General features: G+C 30.1%; 1 protein-coding gene across 1 annotated transcript; it reads left to right on the top strand.

The window, feature by feature from the left end:
• Positions 1–2428: 2428 nt before the first annotated feature.
• On the top strand, positions 2429–11033 carry LOC129916528 (uncharacterized). The gene is made up of 4 exons (XM_055996529.1): positions 2429–3119; positions 3187–3388; positions 10531–10702; positions 10767–11033. Exons 1-4 carry the CDS (start codon positions 2781–2783, stop codon positions 10951–10953), a joined length of 900 nt encoding a protein of 299 aa, XP_055852504.1. The 5' UTR covers positions 2429–2780; the 3' UTR covers positions 10954–11033.
• The last annotated feature ends 2066 nt before the right edge of the window (positions 11034–13099 follow it).

Here is a 13099-nt window from a genome sequence, read left to right as displayed (position 1 = left end):
AAACCAACCAAAATAATAAGTTCTTAACGTAAATCGTGAGACATAACAAAAATACCAAATGTAGGAAATATACGAAATATACGAAACATACGAAATATACGAAATATACGAAGCATACGAAGCATACGAAACATACGAAACATACGAAACATGCGAAACATGCGAAACATACGAAATATACCTAAAGTAACGAAAGTAACGAGTAACGATATCGTTGATGCGGGTACTAGAACCAAAAGTAACGTATACATGCGGGTATTCATTTTGTCGTTACTTTTACAGCCCTATTCAAGTGACCTCAACTCCAAAAATTTATAAAGCGTTTCGCCCAGGTACGACAGATCTAACTGATGAGCCCACTGTCGTACCTGGGCGAAACGCTTTATAAATTTTTGGAGTTGAGGTCACTTGAACTTATATTGGATTATATTCAATCACTCCACTTAAAATAAAAATAATTTTAATAATTTTTTATTATTTTTGTTATTTTTTTCTTCGTGATCATGGAGAATGTGAGTTTGATTTTTGCTCTGAAAAACCCTTTTTTGTTGAATTAAAATTGAAATATTTTTCGATCTAACTTCTACTTTGGAAACTTTTATACCTTTTTGAAAACTGCAATATCGGGATAAGTTTTTAAAATAATAAACCAGTTTCACAACATACAAATTTTTTTCGGTGTGTTGCTTTGAAATAAATGTTAGAAATTGAGTTTTGATCCATTACTTTTGGGACACCCTGTATACCTACCAATTTTAGAATTTTTTATTTTTTTTTTGAAAACGGTTCCTGTGAATTCCAATAAAAATAAAATGCACGACTGGGTCGCACCTACTTTTTCTCATATGGTAAAAGTAGCTCTTATCTTAAAGCTTTTATAAAAAGAAATAAGGGAAAAAATTATAATTTGGTTTTATTAATAATAATGTAAAAAATACATACTACATAAAATCTGCTTTTTGAAATCATTTTCATTACAAAACAACGTGTGCCATATGATTTCTTGCATGAAAAAAAAAAATTAAAATCGTAAGAGTCGTTTTTTTTTATTAATAAAATTTTTTGTATTCAAAAAAATGAATTGGTGATTTTTCAAAAAAAAAAAAAAAAAATGAATGGTTCAAACAAAATGTACTGAAAAGCAAACTTAAGGGTTTTCAAAATCTGGTAACTTATTTATCCGAGACAAACAGTTACGATTAACGTTAAATCTCTTGGATCTGTAGATCTATACAAAAATCCTTTTTTTTTTTTAAACCAAATTGTACCAAAGTACATTTTTGGATTTAAAATTAATTTTTAATTATTTTTTTTTTATCTAATACCTACATTCCTAGATGCTTTATATACAATAGAATTCATGTCGGCATTATCCCATCAGATTTTTCATGTACCTAGCATACGAAATCTGGGTTTTAAATGTGATAATCAAAGCGTTAAAATTGCTGTTACACCTTCTATTGTTTCTATTATTTTTTAATGTTTTTATTCATAACCACTTAATTTAAAAAAGAAATGGTTCACCGATCATAGTAGATAGTTTGTTTAGTTAACATGAGCCACTTTACTTTACCAGATTGCGAAAAAGTTAAGACACTTAAATCATAACGTGTGAAGGTCATAAAATTTATGATTAAAGGTATTCATATGTTTTCAATTTCTATATCAAATGAAAATTTAAGTGGATTTCATGCAAAGTTACAATCGAATTCGAGATTTGGTAGGACCTACCTAGTAACACTAACAACGTGCAAACTCTGATGGAAAATTACACTTATTATTCTTATTTTTGCAATTTTGAAAACCATTTATAAGTAAAATCCTTTTTATTAAAAAAAAATTTAAATTATACAGATCTTATAGATCTGAAATGTACTTAGTTTTGGGTTGCATCTTGTAATGAATGAAATCATTATTAGCTTTGTCAACACTTTTGCTTTCTACTAAAACAGATGTAATTCATTTCAATTTACAAAAGCCACTGTTCCGAGAATTTCGCAAATAGAAGATGGAAACTACATGCAAAAGTTGACGATTTATTTTTCTGCAATATTTCATCAACTTTAGGTTAAATCTAAGTTCAAAATCTCAAAAACTAAATTATATTTAAAAACAGTATGTGCAACAAGTAAATGTGAAAAATTTGTTAAGAATGCTAATACACTGTCCCCCATTCGCTTGGGGGACACGAATTGTGTTTGGCTCATAATTTTACTTCTTTAATAGATTGAAGAACCATTTGTTTGCTACTGGCGCCCAACGCGAGGACATAATAATGCTTATTGAAATTTTAAATTCTTTGGAAAAAAGATGACACAAACCCAAAAATCCTCTCAATTGAAACCTACTTTCATAAAAGACTGTACAGCATTAAATAAATCATAATTCTTGATACAGATGCCTTAATTATAAAAAGCTTAGTGTCTAACAAATGACAAATGTGACATCTCCATACACTGCTTTGCTTATAGACCAATTCATTTAGTTATTTGTTATTTAATTTTCCTTATAAGATACCAGCAAACTGTAACTATCGTCTTGAGTGAATCTTCAATCTGGTGTTGAGTTATTGCTTTCGAGTCGAGAAAAACTCATCCATCAGAGCGAAACATTGAGAAAAAAAAACAACTCCTTTTATATACAAATTGGTCTATACCACCCAGGCGCAAAAATGTCATCGCTTTGTAACAATAATATTCCATCACACAAAATCTTGGCTTAAATAATGAACTAATCTTGAAATAGGTTTCAGATATTTTTTGCAACTCAAAACAAGCAGTATGTTGCGCGAGACAAGTGTTGTGTGTTTATTAGTTTTTCTTGTGATTGTTAATTGTGATTTTGTATTAAGTAGCCCCTATGACTTGAATCTAACAGAAAATAGTTCTAGTGAAAGAAATTCTCGAAAAATCCATCATCGACATCGTCATAGAAAACCAACAACAATCATTATGCCTACGGAAGCTCCTTTAGAGGGTGAAAATATGGAATCAAGGATACCGAAACTGTTTTCATTTCATGCCTTGGATGAGGATTTGACAATTGATTTGGAATTCGCGGTACCGTTTATTCATGTTCCAGTAAAAAAGAGTATGCAGAAAACTGGTCAAGCTGTTAAAGTAAATCTATAAAGCCTAATTCTATAATATTATGGATTAAAGAAAAAACACTTATATTTTATTACAGAGCTTAGTGAATTTAAATACACCTGCAATTGTGTTAGCAGGATTGCTACTTGGTGGAAGTGCAGTGTTTGGATTGTTATTTCATTCACTAGTTGGAAAAACAACAACCGATGGGATAAGAAGACATTCTAGGATAACTGACGTTAGCAGCATGCTGGATCCTTTCAAATTAATACAAAGAAGTTCTGATGGAAAGAAAATTGGTAAGATAGTGTTATTAGGTGAAACCAGAAAAAAAGAAAAAACTATGGCATCCGGTTTTAAATGCTTATATTAGAACTAATCAAAAGTATGAAAGTGATAAGAGCTATCAGACTAAAACTAAAAAAAATAAGGTTTTTAAACATGACTTCAAAAAGCATGATTAATGATTTCAGTTCATTAGAGAAATTTTATCAGGGTTAACCTGCAGTTTGTAACAAGTTCTAATTCCTAAACTGCTGATTTTTTGAAATTAACATTTGGGCCGTAATCTTGTCTTGTGTCTCAGTTTCTGTTGATCCTAAAAAAAAAGACACAAGAAAGTAAGTATAGTACATAAATTAAATTTCCTATATTTTATTTGCATTTCGACATTTGTCATGGTAAATTTGTTTGTTAATAATGTTCTGGGGGAAAAATACTGGCCTTGATTTTTGTTTGTAAACAATTGGTATGGTGTTGAGTGTTTTTTCATTAGAAAATATTCATAATTTTTCTATTTGTTGTAATCTTAACTGTTTTAAACGCATGATACACATTTTATGAGATTACGAATCAAAGTAATTAACAAAATTTTTATTACAACACAAAATTTATTTAATAAACCTGGTTGAGAGCAAAAACGTTGGGACTGTTAAGCAACATGAAAAGACTGTTACGTTAATTACGTTAAATGTGTCATCTTAGTTAGGTTTAGTTAAAACTTTGAATGATTGGTCTTTTGGAGAGGTCTGGGGTCGAATCCAAAGATAGACGATTTATTTTTACTTGCGATATAGGTACTATAGGGCAAGTTTAGGATTCGTAAAAAAAATCGAGCTCGAGATAACAATTTTACATGACATAAGGATGATGGAGAATGCCAAAAAAGTGGGTCCGGCAATTCTGTCTGTCTGTCTGTCTGTCTGTAAGAACCTTGAGCTACAGCCTAAACTACTGAAGCGATTTTCTTCAAACTTGGTAGTTAACAGTTTTGGGTGATTCCCTAGAGGAGAAATTGAAGTTTTTTTTTTAGGACGAAAACTAACGGTACTTGTCATATAACGGAAACAGAAAAGTTGATTTATTTCAAAAACGGCTCTAACGATTTTGATTAAAATTTTTCTGCTTACTGTTACAGATAAGAGCCTCCTTTGATAATAAAAAAAATATTTTTTGTACAGTTATTAACGGTACCTGCCATAGAACTGTTTTTTGGATTTATGAATTTCTCAAAAACGACAAAACAGATTTCGACCAAATTTTTAATACAGAAACATTTAAACAATCATTATTTAAAAAAAATTTTAATTTTTCAAAAAACACATTTTTGGATTTTTGAAAAATATTTCAAAATTTATTTTTGAAAAATCAATTTTTTGGAAACGAGTTGGTGAAAAATTTTGAAATTTTGTTTTTATGTGTAAATTAATTATTTATTCAAAATTGAATATCAATTTTTTTTTTGAAAAATGTTAGAAAATTTTTATATATAAAAAATTATTTTTAAAAAAAAACGGCTCTAACGATTTTCGAAAATTTTTTTTCTGAAAATTCCTTTTTATACTAGAACTAAAATGGCATACTTAGTTTTTTGTAAAAGATCATTTAAAACGGCATTTAATTATTTATAAAAACAGATTTTATTTTTTTTTGCACCACTAACGAAATTCCGTGAAAATATCAAATTTTAAACTTTAACATTAGAGTAACTTTTTTTACCATAAGAGCAAGTACGTGCGACCCCAGTCGTGCAATTTATTTTTGCTTACAAATATTTTTTTAATTCTCTTAAGATTTTCTTATCGTCCTTAAACCGACCTTACAGACAACCAATTTTTTTTATAACAAATCTTACTATCATAAGTTTGAAAACGAGATCAAAAATGCTATAAGAAGTTACCTGTTTTTGGAAAAATCTAATGATTAATCTCATCTCTAAAAAATTCCAAGTCGTGTCTGAGATACGTACGTTTCGTAGTAGGTAACCTGAATTTTGTGAATTTACCAAAAGAGACAATTTTTAAATAAAAAAGGGCCGGGAAGATATATACAGGGTGTCCCAAAAGTAATGGATCAAACGAAGTATGCTGATAGGCCAACTTAAGGGTTCTCAGAATTTGGTAACTTGTTCATCCCAAATCCTTACGGTTTTCGATTTAATGCAGTTTTTGTGAAATTTCGAAAAATGCCGACTTTGCATCAGTATTTTGCTTATTCCGCTCATAATTGATTTTTTGTTTTTTACAATTCTTCCACTAAAACGTTGCCTAATAATAGGAAATAATTAATTAATCAAAATATTTTCTTTATTTCATACGCCATTTTGCTGCAAATTAATTAACAGTTTCATGTTTTATAAAAACTCAATTTCTTACTTTTATTTCAGAGCAGCACCCCGAAAAAAAATTGTAGGGTGTGATACTGGTTTATTATTTTAAAAACTTGCCGTGTTATTGCAGTTTTCAAAAATGTATAAAAATTTTCAAAGTTGAAATTAGAACGAAAGATATTACAATTTAAATGCAACAAAACAGGGCTTTCCAGAGAAAAATAACAAAGAAAAATAAACACATTTTCTCGACTGTTGTTTGTTTATTTTTTTTTTGAATAAAAGTCTCGACTTTTGTTTGTTATTTTTCCCTGAAAAACCCTGTTTTGTTACATTTAAATTGTAATATCTTTCGTTCTAATTTCACTTTTGGAAATTTTTATACATTTTTGAAAACTGCAATAACACGGCAAGTTTTTAAAATAATAAACCAGTATCACACCCTACAATTTTTTTTCGGGGTGCTGCTCTGAAATAAAAGTAAGAAATTGAGTTTTTATAAAACATGAAACTGTTAATTAATTTGCAGCAAAATGGCGTATGAAATAAAGAAAATATTTTGATTAATTAATTATTTCCTATTATTAGGCAACGTTTTAGTGGAAGAATTGTAAAAAACAAAAAATCAATTATGAGCGGAATAAGCAAAATACTGATGCAAAGTCGGCATTTTTCGAAATTTCACAAAAACTGCATTAAATCGAAAACCGTAAGGATTTGGGATGAACAAGTTACCAAATTCTGAGAGCCCTTAAGTTGGCCTATCAGCATATTTCGTTTGATCCATTACTTTTGGGACACCCTGTATGTTAAAAACAAAAAAATTTTTGCTTTTTGAGTTTTTTTTTTGTAGTTTGTGTATCTTTTGAGAGCGTTATTTCAGGCCTTCTCTAAAGAATTGATAGTTTCATGTTTTGGCCCAAAAAGTACCCAAACACAGAACTATAAACAATTGTCAAGGCTAGACTTGGGCGATATTGCAAAAATATCGATGAAAAATTCGATACTTTTTGGCTATTCAGTAGCGATCCGTTTTTTATATACAGGGTGTCCCAAAAGTAATGGATCAAACGAAATATGCTGATAGGCCAACTTAAGGGCTCTCAGAATTAGGTAACTTGTTCATCCCAAATCCTTACGGTTTTCGATTAAATGCATTATTTGTGAAATTTCGAAAAATCCCTACTTTGCAACAGTATTTTGCTTCCTCCGCCCACAATTGATTTTTGTTTTTTATTATTCTTTCACCAAAACATTGTCCAATAATAAGAAACAAATAATTGATCAAAATATTTTTTATTTCGTACACCATTTTGCTGCAAACTAATTAACAGTTCCAAATTTTTTCAAAACTCAATTTTTTACATTTATTTCAGAGCAACACACCGAACAAATTTTATAGGGTGTGACACTGGTTTATTATTTTAAAAACTTGTCCCGATATTGCAGTTTTCAAAAAGGTATAAAAGTTTCCAAAGTTGAAGTTAGATAGAAAAATATTTCAATTTTAATTCAACAAAACAGGGTTTTTCAGAGCAAAAATACAAACAAAAATAGAGGCTTTTGTTCAAAGAAAAATAAACAAACAACAGCTCGAGATAATGTGTTTATTTTTGTTTGATTTTTGCTTTGAAAAACCCTGTTTTGTTGAATTAAAATTGAAATATTTTTCGATCTAACTTCAACTTTGGAAACTTTTATACCTTTTTGAAAACTGCAATATCGGGACAAGTTTTTAAAATAATAAACCAGTGTCACACCCTATAAAATTTGTTCGGTGGTTTGCTCCGAAATAAATGTAAAAAATTGAGTTTTGAAAAAATTTGGAACTGTTAATTAGTTTGCAGCAAAATGGTGTACGAAATAAAAAATATTTTGATCAATTATTTGTTTCTTATTATTGGACAATGTTTTGGTGAAAGAATAATAAAAAACAAAAATCAATTGTGGGCGGAGGAAGCAAAATACTGTTGCAAAGTAGGGATTTTTCGAAATTTCACAAATAATGCATTTAATCGAAAACCGTAAGGATTTGGGATGAACAAGTTACCTAATTTTGAGAGCCCCTAAGTTGGCCTATCAGCATATTTCGTTTGATCCATTACTTTTGGGACACCCTGTATATATACTATATAATAGTCTTGTCATGATACATTTTTAAAAATCTATTTCCGAGGTTAGAAGTCCTTATCGACTTACCGTTCTTGATTACCTGCTTGAAGGCAAAGTGACGGACCCAAAAGTGCATCAGTTATTCTTTGCTGACGATGGAGCCATCATAAGTGAAGACCCGATATCCCTGCAACGAGCACTTGATGTATGGGTGGATGTTCTAGAAGGTAGTGGGTACCGCATAAGCGCGAAAAAGACAGAATACCTATGCTGCCCATTTTCTGATCCACACAGGCCTATTCCTGACATTTATTTGAATGGTGTAGTGCTTCCCAAGTGTGAAAAGTTTAAATATCTGGGGTCTATGATAAATAACGAAGGTACTTGTGATGACGATATCAATCATCGCGTAAGCGTAGGGTGGATGAAGTGGCGGGAAAATTCTGCTATCTTCTGTGATCGAAAAATTCCCCCTAAGCTGAAAGGAAGACTCTACACCGTAGTTGTGCGTCCAGCACTCACATACGGTTCACAATGTTGGACAATGTACAAAAAGTATGAGAGTAAGTTAACGGCAGCTGAGATGAAGATGCTTCGTATGACAGCAGAAGTAACAAAGCTTGATAGAATTAGAAGTACGAAGATCCGAGGAAGCCTTCATGTTAAAAACACCATCTCCCAAAAAATTGAACACGACCGACTCAGTTGGTATTGTCATGTTCAAAGGAGAGATCCTGAGAACCCCGTCAAAAAAGCAATATCATACAACGTTCCAACACGAAATAGAAAGAAAGGTAGGCCTAAAAACTCCTGGTACAAGCAAATGCAAAACCACCAGCATTCAGTTGGCCTTAGAAATGGAACAATACAAAACCGGGAGGCTTGCCGCCGATTTCTGAGGTCAACCCGGCGAACCCCACAGGCGGATCACTAGTGTGAAGCAGTTACGTGGGATAGTTATGATCCCCTCGACATCGAGATCATAACAGCGCCGAGAAAAAGGAAGAAGAAGTCTTTATCGACGAATTGACGAGAAAAGGAAAACTCTGAGGATATATGTACATACATACATTCAGTGATTATATAAATAACCTTTTTTAGTCCGTTAGCGATTGGTAGAGCTCGAAAAAATATGTTCAAATGAAAAAGTAAGATCATATTTTTTATAAGCTACTATCGTATAAAACCTACACTAATTTTGATAAGAAAAAATGCTTGTATTATTTTGTTTAACTTTCAATCATACTTAACTTGTATTTTTTATTTGTTTGGGGGTGGTGAACACGAATCTGAATTTGTTCATGAAATTTTTCACGACTATAAAAAAATTCTCGAAAAAAAACATTTCTTTTTGTATTTGGCGTAGGTACCTATTATTTGAAAAATGGGAGCTTTTCGCAAAAACAAATTTTATATTTAAAAAGAGAGCTAAATAACTAACACTTTTTGTCTTACACTCTTTAAAATACAAATTAGGCCAAATTTTTGTAAACAAAAAATTGGGACTAACCTATTTTAAGCTCGTACATAGATAAGACATACCGTCGGCTCAAAGCCTAAAACGCCGAATCTGCATTTTTAGACATTTTTAGTTTAATGCGTAATTTAATACCAATCCTCCATCTGTTGCCTTGCATCCTAAACTATCAATGTCCATTGCACGAGTTCCCATAAGCTTGCATGAGTTTTCAATACTTTGATAGACCTTAAGGAGTAGTTTTTGACGAAAAGTAAGTATAACGGCCTATAAGTTAGTAAAATTTTCTATAAAATTAGAGTTTAAAATTAAACTGCAAACTTAATCTAAAGAAAATGCTTTTCGAAATGCTTCAAACTTTGTTGAAAAACTGTTTTTCTATACCTATCTTAACTTTTTGACAGTATTTTATACGGCAAAAGCAAAGATAAACTAAAGACTTAGTTAGTACTTTGTTTAAAATCGAGTTACAGTCATCAAAAGCGGAATTCATAGTCGATGCTCAATTTGTAAGCATTCTTTCAAGTAATGTCATTATTCGCAGCAAAAATAGAGCGATCCACTTGAGTAAAGTAAAATCTCGACTTGAGGAAAATATGTTCTCAATCCAGCTGTCAACTGAAAATATGTATATTTTTTTAAAAATTCTTCATTAATTTGATTTTATTTTTGTTACGATAGATGTTAAGCATTAAAGAAATAAACGAATAGGAAATTACCTATTAAAAAAATGTATTTTCTTAGATGATAGTTTCCTCAAATCAGTCAAATTTCATTGTGAGTTTGATTGAAAAAAAATATTCTGTCAAGTCAACATTTTATTCTACTGAAGTGAATGCTTAAGTTGAGAAAAATCTTAACTTGAGTAAAGACTATGAGTTTCGCCCTTAACGTACGGATTCGTCTTTGAATTTTTGCAAACTTTCAATGCATTCCACTAAACATCAAGTTGTATTAATATGTCTTAACTTCCTTGATTCGGCTTTCTCATCTTCTATTTAATAAAGTATAAAGAAAAATAAACCAAGGAATCTTTTCTTACAACTTGCATAATATGTTGTCTTTTGTAACTAATGATATGCTATTGAAAAAAAAAATTAAAAATGCATAATTTGTTCCCACTTCATGTCTACTTTAACTTAATTTTAACTTATAGACTGGAGTTTAAAAACATTAACTTTGATTACGAAAAAGGCTTTTAAAACATTGATATCCATAATGTTGTAAATTTTTTTCAATTTTAGAAACAGCCTTTGGTAGCATCATGCAAACAGTGGAAGAAAATTTTAACAAAAATAACATTGACATAACAGCTTGCATACAAAAATCAATTTGTGCGTATGTTAAAAAATCAGCAGAGCATGTTCGCAACGGTCGTGCAACAGGAACAAATAAGATAATTGATGGTTTGGTTAGGTAAGCATAATTATGAGTTTTATTTACTGTCATAGTTAAAAAAAAATTATGTTTATATTTTTAGTTCTGAATGGCTTTTGCAATATTTGGAAGGTACTGCAGTTAAAGATGCTATAGATTCAGGAACTGGAAATACAAATTGTGGTTACAAATATCCAACTTGTCAATGGTCGAATCCGGAGACAGATCTAATGAGTTTTATGTTTGGATTTGTAAAAAATATACCAGCTGTTAAAGACATTTGGTCTTAAATTGTAAATTAAAATAGTATTTAAGTGCTAAGCTTTTAGTGATATTATGACTTGTATTTATTTTTGTATACCAATTTTGTACTTTTATATCCAGTAGAAATAAAAAACACAATTTTTTAATTTTTGTTTCTTGTTCGACATTGCAAAATTCTGAAATGAATTAAGAAATTTCATATACCACCAGGACAACTGAAGAAAAGATTCCCACAAACTTTATCCTGATATACAAAAGAAAAAACACAAAAATGATATCCTAGGTCTCCAACCGCTCCAACCAACTTAAAAACTAAGCAGACAATTTTCGCATAAAAAAAAAAGTATGGAGATTTTTTCAAAATTATTTAAAGCTTACTTTAAATAATAACCATTGAACATGGTTAAAAAAAAATATGTTATGGCAACCCTAATTTTATTTGGTGATTAAATATTTTAATTGAATTATTGTATTAGGTTTCGAGCATGTGCAGCGCCTGGGTCCAATAAAACAAATTAAAAGTAGATTCTTTTAGAATACATTAAATGTTAAATTTAGTTTAAATGTTTGTTTTGTTAAATAAATTGAACTTTGCAATGCTAATTATGCAATAGTTTCATTATTTGAATTCGAATTAAGAATAATTATTATTTACCTTCATGAAGAATTTGGAACTTTTTTTTTTGTATAAATAAGTTCATTAAATAGAAACACTCGTATTTGCAACTAGTTTTGAAATTTGCAACATGAAATTCGTTTACCGTATTGCTGCTTTTGTTCTATTTGCACTGCAACTTGTCAGTGTAACAGGCGAGTGTGGTGATGTAATTTGCCGTGATAATTCACAAAATTACGTTTGTGCTCAACAAGCTGGAACCGGTAGGATAAGCAAGTTTACAAATGCATGTATTATGGAATCTATTAATGAGTGCCAACCACAGGGGCAAAGTAAGTTTTTTTATATCACCGTGTTAAAGCTTATTTTAAAATTATACTTTCTTCTATTTTCAGAGTTCAGAAAGATACAAACTAGAAAATGTTAAAATTTATGATGGAGTGCTTGTGTTGTTAATTATTAAAATAATATACAATTTTTAACATTAATTTTTTCTCACTACAATAAGTTTCGTGGATTCTACCAACCAAAAAATAAAAACTGTATAAACAATTTGGTAACTGTGGCGTATACGTAATGTTCTGTTTTTCTCATTGAATTGATTTGCGAGCAGGGTTTTATATTACGATTTTCTAAATAGACAATGTTCTTTCCTCTAAGCCTGATTTTTATTGTGGAAAAATATTTAATCCGACAAGCTTATTTAACTAAAGTTAATAAGAAAATTTTGACCTTTAACCAAATTTAAAAGCAAACATTTTAAAAAAGAAAATTGTTTCGTAAAAACAAATTAAATGGGTTTATTCAAAAATAATTTTTATTAAAATATTCATTAAAATAAACAGCAAAAACAATTGGAAGTTAGGGTACCTTAGTTGTAGTAAAAAAATTGAAAGAAGTAGGGCTTAAATAAGGGCGCCTTTATAATGAAATTTCGAAATAAATTGCGCTAAATAAGAGCATGTTTGCCTAGTTCAAAATAAATTAAAAAACCGGAGCTTTTGAAGAAGTAAAAAGAGTGTGACTACAACGTTGCGAACGCATTTGGACAGAAGTTTCCGAGACAACCATGCTAAAAAATGTGGTTTCGAGATATTTTGTTGGTACAAATTTTGCAATATATTGAAAAAACCTTGTTGAAACTACTACATTTCTTGGTTTGATGAATTTTTATAATTTACATACAAATTTTAGAACCTTAGCTTGATTCAATAAATAAATTATTGCTGCTTAAAATCGACAAAAAAGGGTAAAGTTTCTTTCCGTTATCTAAAATAAGCTTAAGCTTTGCTTGTTACATTAAGATGTTTTCCACAGATTGATACGCCTTACGAAGGCCGATTTGGAATTTACTAGGAAGCAGTTTATCTATTATGCTGTTTGTGAGGAATTTGAGCAGTATTGCAGAGAAGATATTTATTACTGTGTTAAAAAAAATTTCTTCGATAGTTGCTTAGTGACTTCTGTTCTCTTATTTGAATCATTGGCAAGGTAATACTTTTCCTACGACTCTAAGGGCCAGTTTGTTCACAGTCGATTATCTTTTAACCAAGGAT

This window comes from Episyrphus balteatus, chromosome 3 (genome assembly GCF_945859705.1).
Source record: "Episyrphus balteatus chromosome 3, idEpiBalt1.1, whole genome shotgun sequence".
Classification (NCBI taxonomy): domain Eukaryota; kingdom Metazoa; phylum Arthropoda; class Insecta; order Diptera; family Syrphidae; genus Episyrphus; species Episyrphus balteatus.
Note: the sequence above shows the minus strand (reverse complement) of the source record. Positions and strands in the feature narration are given on the sequence as shown.